The sequence below is a fragment of the Manis javanica genome, chromosome 1, assembly GCF_040802235.1.
Source record: "Manis javanica isolate MJ-LG chromosome 1, MJ_LKY, whole genome shotgun sequence".
NCBI lineage: Eukaryota > Metazoa > Chordata > Mammalia > Pholidota > Manidae > Manis > Manis javanica.
The window spans coordinates 237840669-237853604 of NC_133156.1; the positions used below are offsets into that span (position 1 = coordinate 237840669).

General features: G+C 54.2%; 1 protein-coding gene across 5 annotated transcripts in view; it reads right to left on the reverse strand.

Moving 5' to 3' along the window:
• RNF144A (ring finger protein 144A) overlaps nucleotides 1–8840 on the reverse strand; it is a 397563-nt gene extending 388723 nt beyond the window's left edge. Inside the window, exons 1-2 of one of the 5 annotated variants that reach the window (XM_037026431.2) lie at nucleotides 8713–8829; nucleotides 7434–7527 (exon numbers count right to left, since the gene is read on the reverse strand). Coding sequence is in view for 2 of the 5 variants with exons in the window: in XM_037026426.2 (XP_036882321.2) it covers nucleotides 2002–2188 (187 nt within the window). In the remaining 3 variants the exon portion in view is untranslated. Of the gene's footprint in view, nucleotides 1–1994; nucleotides 2494–7433; nucleotides 7528–8712 lie in introns of those variants that run through there. The other 4 variants (XM_037026426.2, XM_037026428.2, XM_073217100.1 and 1 more) reach the window with 4 other exon arrangements.
• Between the last annotated feature and the right edge of the window lie 4096 nt (nucleotides 8841–12936).

Here is a 12936-nt window from a genome sequence, read left to right on the forward strand (position 1 = left end):
TAAGACTTTTTATTTAACTCAATATAGCCAAAATAAAATCCAACATGTAATCAATATAAAAGTTATCACTGAGACATTTTCATTTTGTTTCTCACAATCTGGAGTGCTTTCTACACTCCCTAGTACGGTTCCCTGGGTCTGGTCACAGACAGGGCTCAGGGGCCCCAGGGGGACAGCGGCTTCTTCCAGGACAGCCCAGCTCTCCAACCCCCGCTGCCCCCGCACCCCCACCGCGCCTGTCTGCCTTTGCTTTGCCCCTGCTGCTCCAGGAAAAGGCTCTCCCCCACCCGCAAACATAAACACAGTCCTTGAGAGCGTGGCCTTAGGCCTCTTGGGCCGGGCCAGCAGGAAGCAGTCCAAGGCCTCCAGTCAGCAGCTCTGGCTGGCAGGCAGGGCCACTGGTCCTCCCAGAGGAGGGCTGGAGGCAGTGCACGTGGCCCCCGACTGAGAAAACAAGGTCACCGTCAAGGAAGCAGGGCTTCGAGCCAGAGGAGAAGGGTCCCCAGAGTGACTGAAGTATTAACACATCAGGGCCACTCAGCTGCGGGAAGAGCTGGTCCTTTAAGAGCAAACTGAAAACATTTCACATTTCCTTCTGGGATGTATTCATGTTTGCATATTCCACAGCCCAGGACTTGGCTGTGGGGGGGGAGGGGGGTGGAACTCAGTAAATACTTCTTCAGCAAATTCAAAAGCATGCACCTTAAATTTTGAGCTCTTTCACAAATAGGAGAAATGGACAGTGATATTGCCAGATGACAAGGGATGCCTGTAGGTCCCACCGCCTGTCCTACTGATTACACACACCATACCCCACCCATTCTAGGAAGGCCCCCTCGGGCACCCCCCACATGTCCTCACCCTCAGATTACTTGCCTTCATCTGCCTTTGAACCAACGAGGTTTTGCCAAATGAATGGATAAGTGAACCGAAGAAAGAATGAATAGATGAGACTGTTTCTGGATTCAAATATCTTTGAAGAAAAGGATGTCTTTTAAATTCAACAGATATTTATGAGCACCTACTATATGCCAGGCACTGTGCCAGCTGCTAGGGGATATAGAAATGGGCAAGATTACTTACTGGCCTTAGGATTACTGGCCCTAACTGCCCCCTCCAAACTACGCATATTCATGGAAGGTCGGGCGTACTTGCACTACGCTGGCAAGACACCAGGAACATTTCAGCCATGTGCTCACTGGTCTGGACCTTGCCCACAGATTCTTGCCTTTCAAAGAAGAACAAGTGAGAGAAAGAAAGGCAATTTATTGAGGCGCAGTCCGGCCCACGCCACACTGTCGGTGGGCTTCCTGCTCCGCTCACCCTCCCCAGGCCGGCCCTCCCTGCTCTCTCCTTCCCCCTCTCAGCGTCCCTTGCTCCCAGGAGTCGCCACACAGCCCCGCTGAGTGAGACATGGACAGAGGCAGCCTCGGCCCTTCTGGAAAAGCCTGTTCTTCCCCTACATAAAGGGACAGACGTAGCTCACATCAACTCTCCCTTCTCCCTTGCTCCCTTAAGCACAGAGGACAGCCAGCTCTGCGGCCAGCCATCTGGACCCTGGGGCGCCCCACATGAGGGCAAAGGAGAACAAGCTAAGGGCAGTGGTCCAGCCAGAGAAGAACCTGGGCTCTAGTGAACACAGAGCCACAGACCCACGGCCAGCAACCCCTGCCTCCCATGCTTTGCCAAGGAAATAGTAGCCCCGGGAGCTTAAGCCCTTGCCAGTAAGCATTCTGCTGCCGGTCAGACACGGAATAACACGCACATCTGTGCACACACGTGCTCCCTGACTGGGGCAGGGTGCATCTGACCCAAAAGATGTGCTGAACTCCCAACCCCAGCGTCTGTGAAGGTGTCTTTGCAGATGGCCAAGATGTGATCAGCAGCGGGAGCCCAACTCCAATCTGACCAGAGACGAGCCAGGGTCCCCTCAGTCCATCTGGACCACCCTAGCACTTTCAGACTGGGCGAGCTCATAAACAAAAAACATTTACTTCTCACAGTTTTGGAGGCTGGGAAATCCATGGTCAAAGTGCCAGCAGACTCGGCATCTGCTGGAGCCTCTTTCCAGGTTCTGACAGCTGTCTTCTTGCTGTGTCCCCACAGGGCAGAAGAGGTGAGGGAGCCTTCTGGGGTCTCTTGTCAAGGCATGAATCCTGTTCACAAAGCTCTGTCCCCATGACCTCATCACTTACCGCAGGCCCCCCTCCTAACACCACCGCATTAGGCACTAGGCACTAGGTTTCTGTGCCCAGACTGGGGGCAGGGTAAACACTGAGCCCATCACAGAGCCCCTGTGCGGGCGGGGACCGGAGGGAAGTCAGGGAGATATCAGAGAACAAGGCTGAGAGCAGAGGTACGTCTCAGGGTCCCAAGAGCTGACAGAATAAAGAGGCCCTCTTCTCCTTTTTTCTAGTCCACCCAGGCTGATCCTCCACTCGCTGGCCTCCCACCACCAGCCTGTCGCAGTTCTCAGCGCCTGTGGCTCATGCTTCTTTCAGGCACAAAGAAAGAAGCAACAGTGAAGTCAGCAGAGAGCCAGCTCCGTCCCATCCACACCGGAGCCCGGACTGCCTCACCCCTGCCCAACGATGAGAAAGAAACAGACACAGTTTCAGGCTGCAAACTCAGATCCTGAGGCACCCGCTCTGAAAGTACCCTGGAAGCTGTTCATTCCTCTGTCCTGGGATGATCGTGGGCTACCCAGAAGGACTGTGGCGATGAGGCCATCAGGAAAAATTAATTTATGGGGCTCTTTATTCCTTTATTTTCTCAGTCACATACAAGTGGCCGGCCCCCCAGGGCCTCTGCAAGCCTTCTCTCTTCCCAAAGCAAAACTCCTCCGGGAGCACAGGTGTGAAAGCAGAAGCCTCCCTAGACCAAAGGAGAGGGTAAGGCATTCAAGAAACAGGCTCCTTGGAGACAGGGGTACGCTGAACACTATGAACTACTCTGCACGCTCTTCACAGCATCTTCAGCAGATGGTCCCCCACTTCTGGTATATGAAGAACCAAGTGAACCCCTAACCCCACTGCATTTACCCGGCAAACGCTCCTTCTCGGAACTCTGAGCACTTCCCTACCTACAGCGCCCCAGTCTTCCATTAGAAAGATCCTGCCTGGTGGGTGGAGGGGTCCACACCCACCTGCCTGCCCCTGGGGCCCACCACCAGCCCTAACCCCCGACATCCTCAAGAACGCATCCTGTCAGTCCCCGATCTCTGGCCCCCGAGCCCTCCAGCACACAGGGCCCCCTTCTCCACCCTCCCACTCTTTAAAGGCGACCCACGTTCATGCCAGTTTCCACCAGGTTCCTGTAACACACACCAGGATGGGCACATCCTGGCCCCCCTGCGTCACTGTCCCCTTGCTGCGTCTCCTGTGCTGGACGGTGAGCACCGCAGGCGAGGCAGCGTCTCCTGCCTCATCCTCCCCTTCATGGCAGAGTGCCCAGCTACAGGATCACCCCTTGCCAGCCGCCAGGGGCCTGCAGCTCTTGACAGTGGAACTGGCCTGCATCAATACACCCACTGGACCAGGAATGTCTAGGGCTGACCCCCCAAAGAGAGACCCCAAATCTCCTGATCTGCTTAGAGCATGCTGGACAATCCCATTTCCTCATGAAAATCTGCCCAAGGCTTCCCCTTGGACCAGGTTTCTCTATCTTGTATTCAATCACTTAAGAAAAATGCATTTAGAAAGAGCATGATAGACGCTGAGGGAATGTAACGTCAATCAGTTCCTATCCTTGTAGGGCTTATATTTAGTAGAGGAAATAAGATAGTTATATAAATCACCAAAATTAGATTAGAGAGTTTAAAAGTGCAATTATAGGTTTTGAAAAAAAGTTGCTATGGAAGCACGTGGTAGAGAGAACATTTCCGCCTGAACATGGGAGAAAGGGCAAGCGTGGGCCTGGAGGGGCAGGGGGCTGGCTCAGGCCCTAGGTCTGCAGTGCTTCTCATCTGCAAGAGGCCGATCCTGAGTGGCTGATCTCCACCATCCCCACATTAATGGTTCTGCTGCTTTAAGAAAAAGGTAACGTGTGCTGAGCCTGGAAGGATCATTAGGAATTTGGCAGGTGGAGGGAGAGGGAGTGCGGTCCACAGCATGCATGTGGAGGCTGTGGAGAGATCAGCCCCAGGAAACAGGCTACGGTCACAGAGGAAGAACCCCAAAAGCCCAACCAAGGGGCACACGCCTTACTTAACAAGCAGTGGGGGCTGCTCACGGTGTCCCGCTGGGACGGGACACAAGTCAGTGGTGAGAAGGAACACTAGTGGGATGGTCACACAGCTTCCAATAAAGTCTAAAAATGTCTGCATGGATTCTGAACACTACCTATGAAACATTTTACCTTGTTTACCATGAATCATCAGCAGCTCCCGCTGCTGTAAATGGTGAGCAGAGAGGGTGCTACACCATCCTGCGAACAGGTCCTGGACACAGAGACAGAGCAGAAAGGGGCAGCCCCGTCGCCGTCTGCACAGCTGGCACGAGCTCCCAGAAGCTCTCTTTTCCTGGTGGATGTGGCCTGCGCAACCTCCTCTGGAGCATCTTAAAAGGCTGCCGTCCCCAACATCAAACATGCCCTGTTCCAAAGGCTGCTTGCAAACCAGCCTTCTGGAAGCCAAAACAATGTCCCGGGAAGACTATGTTGTAAGAGGCATTCTGAGGACAGGCATAAAGCCCTGTTTAACCAATAACCCGACTAAGGACACTGAAATATCCACTCTCATGATTTGGAACTCTCCCCGGGCTCCACTGAGTCTGCGCCCGGCTCCTGCCCACAGAGCTGTGCTGCTTGGAGCAGAAGTGACTAAGGCCCGCGCAGCCACATCCTCCCCTTGGGCTTCCTTCCAGCTCAGAGCTTCCCAGAAGCAGGCCTCAGGCTGTTCCGGGCCTGGGGAATCCCGCCAGCCGTGCTCGGGCGACTCAAGACAGGATGGGTTCCTGGACTGTGAAAACAATGCTTGCTGCCTGTGGATTCTCATCTTCCCTGAACCCAACCTCCTCTAACCGGCTGTCCTGGGGGGCAGCAAGGGACACGGAGGGACAGAGCCTCCAAAATTAAACGAGGAAAATCCCTCACTGGTAGATCCTTCCAGAAGACACCAGAACCTAAAGCAACTGTGTTGCACCAGGAATTTTGGTTTGAACAGCATCAGAGATGCCACCCTGCCCTCGAATACAATGGGGGCCAAGCAGGGCGCTCCAAGTTCCTTGCCCAGCCCAGGACATTTCTTGCAGTGCCCAGGATGTTTCTTGCAGTTCCCAGTCCAGAATCCGATGTTGACATCCCGTTGGCCTGGCTGGCGTGGATTTGCCCTTCAGTCCCAGCCTGGCACCACCAGCTCCAGCACAGACTCCCCACCCTGGCTGATGGCATGTCCCCCCACACCACACATTCTCTGCATGCTGACCCCACTGTCAGAGCCTCTGTGATGCTGGCTTCAGCCCCCCAGGCTGTAGCTTCCTTAAGGCCACAGGATACACCATTCTGCAGAACTCTGAATTCCACACCAGCTTCAACTTTTACTGTGCACATGGCCTGGATGATCCCCGCCTCTGCAGGCTGGAGGCAGCAGCAATGCCTGTCCCGTGGGGCAGCTATGCACAGCGCTTCCCATCAGCGCCAATCAGGGCACGGGAAACACTAAATGAATATTAACTACTGTTTCCTCCCTCTCCAGAGCCAAACGCTAGGAGACTGTAAGATATTGGTTGACACACTACTTCACATCATCCAGGAACTTATTTTCCCTATAACGTCGCATCAGCTTGTCAACTTGCTCCTTGGAGAAAGCCCTGCTCTCGGTGTCTACAGGACACTTCCTCTAGGAAACACACTGGGGTTTTAGACTCCAGGAATGAAGCAAGAAGGGACCTCTCATCACCACTGAGCCACACTCTTCCAAGCTTCATCCCTCAAATACTGCCTTTGAGAAGAGCCATTCTTCTGGCAAAAAGCCTTACAAACGGTTGCTTTTGGTAAGTAATCCTGCAATATTGATTCTTCTGGAAAAGACCTTGAAAGCAGTATATTTTTACTTCTAGATCTTGCAAATCACTTAGGCCAACACCTTAGTTTTACAGCTGAAGGAAATGGGGCCATGTAGGGAGGTTCAGACCCTTGTACTGGGTCACACAGCTGGGTCAGAAAGTCACGCAAGCTCCGTCCTTCAGCACTAATGCCCAGCAGGGATGTGAACAGTTGCTCTGATTTAATTCTTCATCTAATTAAGGAAAGCTATTCATGTGTGTTAGCAATGCAGAAACAAAGGACGGAGGAGGATGCTTGTAGAAATGATTACCTCGAATGACTTTTCTGATCTTAAGGAAAGTCACCTTCACATCAGCTCCTGGATTTCTCAGGGAGGAGGCTACCCAATGTCTGCGAGGTGGGTCCACCTTCCACAGAAGCAGTCCACTCTGTTCATCTCTCGGCTGCCTCTGATACCCCGCACCCTGGGAATCCAAGGTTGGGGGGGGGCCTGCTGGGTCAGCTGCTCTGGAAGCATCTGAGGTCTTAACACCATCCTGAGTGGCTCCAGACCAGCAGACCCCCAGGGCAGCTGCCACGTCTCCATCTCTCCCACCCAAGTTGCGAGCCTAGAAAGCACAGAGGTAATTGGAAGAGCTGATGCCAGGCCCAGGCTAGCCACGGCCCTTTGTATGGCTGGGGTCCTTGAACCTTTGGGGAGCCTACAGTGTCCTCCTGGTCACAGCGAGGGGGCTGAGCCAGCAATCTGTGATGACCATCTAGCTGTGTGACTCTCAGTCCACAAGGACAGGCCTCCTCCTATCTCTACCACCAGGGAGAAAGGTTCTCAGGAAGAGGAGAAATTTGAACAAAGGAAAGCAGCCGGGCCAGATTACGAACCACAGTGGAAAAAACAGGAGACGTGGCTCCTTGCTTCTGGCTGAGCAGCACGTCCCCCCGCTGAACGTCAGCAGCTCCAACTGAGCTGCATGTGAGGTCCCTCCCAAGTCCCAGACCACATCAAGTCCACAAGAGAAGCACCGTACCCCAGAGGGACTGGATGCAGGACTGATTGCATACTGCCAAGGAGGGCCTTGGCTGTGCGTGTAACATTGCTGCCCTTGAAAGCACGCCCCCAGTTTGCCATGCCCGCCCTCCACACTGCCAGCTGCAGCTCTGCCTACAGCATTTGAGTTTGCCTTTCATTCACTCGCCTTCCTGGAATACTGACACGAGCTAGCATCAGGGCCCCTTGACACACATCAACTTCCAAATAACCAACTGTGCTGATCTGGAAAATTCCCTTCTCATGAAATTAGGTTATTTGCACCCCATTTTCTCCTGAAGTCTTCAACCACGCCTGGCCTTTGGTAAGTGGTACAGGTGGGAGCCCATACCCAGGGGCAGGGGTCCGACTGTAAGGGCCACGGTGGCCCAGCACCAACACCCACCGCCTTCACTGCTCTAGGAGGCTCGGCTGGCTCACTTTCCTCCTCCACCACCGCCAACGGCTCCCACTGACACAGGATCAAGACCAGCGCAGGCCTGGAATTCAAAAATGTCATGACTGGTCTTCTGACCTCTCTAGTCATACTGCTTTTGAACTCTCTAGAAAATAGTCAAAACAGAAATTAACAAGGCACCAGACGACTACAGATGCCCAAGTCCCTCATCTCAGTGCTGGTAAGGGTCACATCACAGGAGCGTTAGGAGGAGGCCTCCACACACCTGTGTCCCCACCCCTTCCTCGCTGGGCACCTCCCTGTGGCCAGGCGCCCTCGCTGCCCCTCGCACTGCCCCACCTTCATGCGTTGACCCAACACCCTCCCCCACGAAGCAGCACTGACCGGCCCCTGCCGCTGCCCGCGACTCCCCCAGCCCCACAGGGACGGCGTGCCCTTACTCTGCGCCCTGCCCTGAACTCCACAGAGCCCAGCCGCCAACCTCACCCGAGGGCAGCCCCTGCCTTCACGGGAATGTGCACCCCAGACCCGCAGGCCCCCCTCCCGGGAAGTGCTTCCTTCCCGAGACACCTCACTGCAAGATGTGAAGCCGGGTGTCCTTCTAGTGCAGGGACCAGATGCCCTCGTCCCGGGCTGGGCGCACGGGGCTATTCCCCTGGGACCTGATTGGGACCCGATCTAACTCTGTTACCCTGCCTTCGGCCGGCCCAGGGCAAGCATGGGGTATTTGTTGAATGGACTTACTTTTTTTTAATTCACTGGGTAAAAAAGGGAGGGAACCTCTGGAGTAACTCTGGGCCCCGCCTATGAAGGTCCCCGGGATGCAGGGCCGGGGCGCCCAGGCTCCCACAGGGGCCGGAGCAAGGCCGCTGCAGGCGGGAGTGGGGAGCCCGGGCGCGGGACTGTCACCGCGGGGCTCGCGCGGCCCCCGCGCCCCCACTCGGTTATCCACGCCGGCCGGCAGGCCTTCCCGCCGCCGCGCCCGCTCTTCGCGCTCCCGGACGCCGGCGTCCGCGGCCCGGGACGGCCCCCACCCACGAGGTCGCCGCCGGCGGGGCCGGGCCCCCGCGCTGCAGACCCGCGCCCGGGCCGGGGGCGGCGCGGGGACGCGCGGAGCAGGCAGCGCAGGTGCGCCCGGGCCGCCCCCGCCGCAGCCCCGAGCGGCCACCCGGGCCGGGCCGGCGAGCCCCAGGCCGGCCCAGCGACCCCATCCCCGGCCCCGCCGCGCCCGCGCTGCAGCCGACACAAAGGGGCGCGCGTCACCCACCTGGGCCGCCGCCCGCGCTCCGGGCCGCCGCTCCCGCTGGGCCGCGGCCGGGGCTCCGAGCGCGGCGCCCGCCGACGTCCCCGCCGGCCGGTGTGCGCTGCCCGCCTGCCGCGCGCCGGGCCGCCCTCCCCTCGCCCGCCCTCCTCCGGGCGCGGCGCCGCGCGGCACAGAGGCGGGGCGGGAGCTCGGGCCGCGGCCCCGCCGGCGCGCAGCGCCCCCTGCCGCCCGGAGCCCCGCCCCGACGCCGCCCTCGGCCGCAGCCGCAGGCAGGCGGGGACGTGCCCGGGGGACACCGTCAGCCAGGCGGCAGGAGCACGGCTGGCCCGGCCCGGGCCGCCTGCCGCGCGCTCGCCCTCGGCTTCCCGCAGCCCGAGCTGGGTGAGGACCTCGGCGTGAAGGCGGAGGGCTTTCCTGCGCCAGTGTCACGGGTGACCTGGTCTGATGGATGGAGAAGGGGCATGTGCACGGCCCCTCAGTTCTGTGGGTACCCGAGATCCAGGCAGAGCAATCCCCTTCCTGTTCTTTCTGTATCCAGCTTGCCAGAGTCAGAGGTCTTTGCAGGGGGCATTCCCCTGATTTATTGTTGCCACTCCCATTAGTAGCTAGAAGTTATACAAGTGTTAAATTATGACTTACTAGTGTGTATGAAAGAATGCCTCCTTTGAAGCATAGACTCTTCTATCCAGAATATGGGAAAACCCACCGTATCTTTCTCCCTTTACACCACACCACACTGTTCCGAATTCTAATGCCATCACCTACCAGCTCTGTGACTTTAAGCAAGTTCTTTATCTTCTTTTTGCTTCCATTGTTTTAACTGGAAATTGCAGGTGCTAAGGATACTTGTGTCATAAAGATGTTGGGAGGGATTAAATCAGGCAAATATGCCCTAAAACATCAACATAGCTGGCAAATCATAAGCCACCATCCTTAGTTATTATTTGTCTGATTTCCCCCCAGATAATTAAATTACAAGATTCTTACCTATCTTGGCACTCTGCATAATTTGTCTGCCTCTGCTACACGCACATCTTTTTTTTTTAAAACATAAATCTATCTCATATACATTGAGAAATTATTCCGGTAAATGTTTCCCCTACTCAGAGATACAAATGAGCACATGACTTTGTGTAGAAATGTCATTATTCCAGAAAAAGACACACGGGAAGAATCCTAACAATGCTTGGTTGCTTCAACTTCTCACTAGAATTCGAAATGGTTTTGCATAAAGGCCAGGATAATACATTCACCCCTCCTACACTCTGGCCATGGTACCAGGGCAGTACTGGTATGACATGACCTATGGATGAATGGTCACATGAATGGATGGATGACACACATACACAGGAAATGGAAATAGTCCCTGTGCTCTGTGATGAACTGGCCCATCCTGAGATGCAGACACCTCTCTGGTAAACAGAGGCAGAGCCATCAAACCAGAGGAGCTGGGGAGGAGCATCTGGGGCTGCCAGGGAGAGGGCTGAGCTCAAAACCAAGCTCTTAGGGAAGCGTGCAATTAAGATTTGTAAGTGCTCATGTACTGACATGTGTGTGACTTCATTCCCAAGCTTGTTTGTCTTTGTTAATGCATGTACTGCACACATGAGGCCACACAATGTCAATGTTCTCTATGAAGTCTTCCCCGTTCATCACTGCTTTCCCTAGCCCCAGATTGCTAAACTTGCATAGCATTTAGTTTCTTTCTATATTGATCATAGCAGCTATCACAATTTTGGATATTTACTGTCTGATTAGTAAAGCTTAAGATTCCATAGAACAGGGATGAAGTCATTTTCCTATGTACGGCTTTGAGCATCTTAAGTGCTCAATAAATAAAGAGTGAAGTCATCTGCTCTGAGCTCTGCCTCTGAGCAACCATCCTGATTCTCTCCAACAGCTGCCTGTGTCTTTCAAGGTCATTTCCACTTATTTCTTGTTGGTTTTCAGTCCAGCTCCCTCACAGGTCATGACTTTGAACCACTTGACGGAGAGGTTTGTCATGTCAAGCCCATTTTTAAAGACACCCGTTGTCCCTGAGGGTGACTCATCATTTACTTATTGAGGAAGCGTCTTTTCAATTACCAACCATGAGCCAGAGTCTGTGCTGGATGGTAGACAGGCCAGCGGCCACTAATGCTCCGGGGGCTGGAGAAAGGCAACTGCATTCTGAAGGGTCTTCTCTAGCCACAAAACTAAGAGATGCTCAAGATACATACTGATGGCCTAAAATAAACACTTTTTAGACAATGGAGTTTGTATGAATTTGCAATCATACATTATAAGTACAGAAAATCCACATTTCTTTAATTTAAAAAATTAATTGAAAGGTTATTCCTTGTTTCTAGAGAGTAATAGACAATTAAAGAAAAATTTTTTTGACTCTTTCCCTTGAGATTCACAGGAATCTAGGGGATTTCGTGGTACTGGGAATGTGGGGTGTAACCTGTCTTCCTCAGCCCATCGCTGGCTCTGCTGACTGGCTCCTGGGCCATGCTGGCCCTTGCAAGCAGGCTGCACACAGCCAGATGGGCCGGGAGGCCTGCAGGCCCCCCGACCTCCAGGGCAATGCAGAGTCCCTGCCTCTTAGGGCTTCTTGGGAAAGCTTTCCTTGTCCACTCCTGCCTCCCTTCCCTCAAAGGCCTCCGTTCTCTCTTTCCCAGCCTAGATGCCCCAAGCAGTTTCATGGGTGGGGCATCCACATAGGACAGGGCACAGAGTGGCTGCCTCCAACCCACTCTACCTTCAGCTCAGCAAATACCCCTGGAGCTAGAAAGACAGACACAGGGCTCAGCTATTTTCCTAGAACACCTGAAGAAAAAATGCAAAAAGGCAAACCAACATTCTTACTAGCACAACAAAATGCGGGCATAACAAGAATAGTTTAAGGAAGAAAAATTAAAAATCAAGAAAGTACAGGTACAAAGGGACATCTGTCCTAGCACAGAGGGGGAGTAGACTGTTTCTCCACTGTTGTGTGTTGAGATTCTAACCCCCACGGCCTCAGGATATGGCCTTACATGGAAATAGGGTCATTGCAGCCGTAACTAGTTCAGATGAGGGGATACTGGAGTACAGCGGGCCCTGATCGGCTCATGTCCTCTTCAAAAGGGGGAATGTGGACACAGCCCTGTGCACGGGCAGGACGCCACGCGAATGTGAGGCAGAGATTAGGCGATGCTTCCACAAAGTGAGCAAAGCCCAGGATGGCCAGCAAACCACTGAAGCTGGGATAGAGGCCTGGGGTAGACTCCCCTCCGGCCTCTGGTGGAACCAAGCTGCCTGCCCCTTAATCTCAGATTTCTGGCCTCTGGAACTAGGAGGCACTACTTCCGTTGTTTGTGCCACTCGGTCCGGGCTATTTTATTTCAGCCCTAGCCAGTTAATATGAGCACCTAGATATGTGTGACCATAACTGAGAGTTAGCTGTCATGACAAGAACAAAAATGCCACCAAGGTAAGATCAATGGTAATAAGAAAGTTACTATGTTAATACAAAATTAAAAATGTTTTTTCTGGTGTCCTCCCAGAAAGAGACACTTTTCTGTCCTGTTCTCCACTGTACCCAGCACAGGAAGGAGAAGTTCTGGGCACTCCGTGTGTGTTGCATGAAGTAAATGAATGTCATCTCCCATGACTCCTGCTAAGGAGAACTTCTGCATGCTCAGATGCCAGTGCTATAGATTCTAAATAGACATTTAGACCAGAGAGAAAGGCTAGTGTAACGGTTTCCCATCTCACACGGGAACAATGAGGTTCAAAGTGGCCCCTGATGGTTCTGAGATCACTGCTAGTGGCATAGACGTGGCTGTCACACAAGGATCTTGGCCGGTGCAGACTCGGCTCACATCACACTGCCTTTCTATGGTAATCAACAGAATTTGGCCCTTGTGGTGCGATGGAATTTTAAATGGCTTTTTCAGTTGGGAAGGAATGATTAAATTACATTCCACAATAGGTGGGCTTAATGGTGGGCAGACTTTCAATGCTCACTGGAGGCAGCTGCCTCCAGGACTCGGCCTGTGCAGGGTTCCAGGCCTGCCCTGCTTGGGTCCCGCTTGGCTAGTTCGGGCCAGTCCTGAAGGGTCCCGGCCCAGGGTCGGTCAGCTGAGGCGGCACTGCAAACACACCTCAGGCCCAGCTTCCCGCATCTCGTCAGGTGCCACTGCCCTGTTTCCCACCAGCACACGGCCATCTCAGGGCCTGTTTCCCAGGCACCCAACTCCA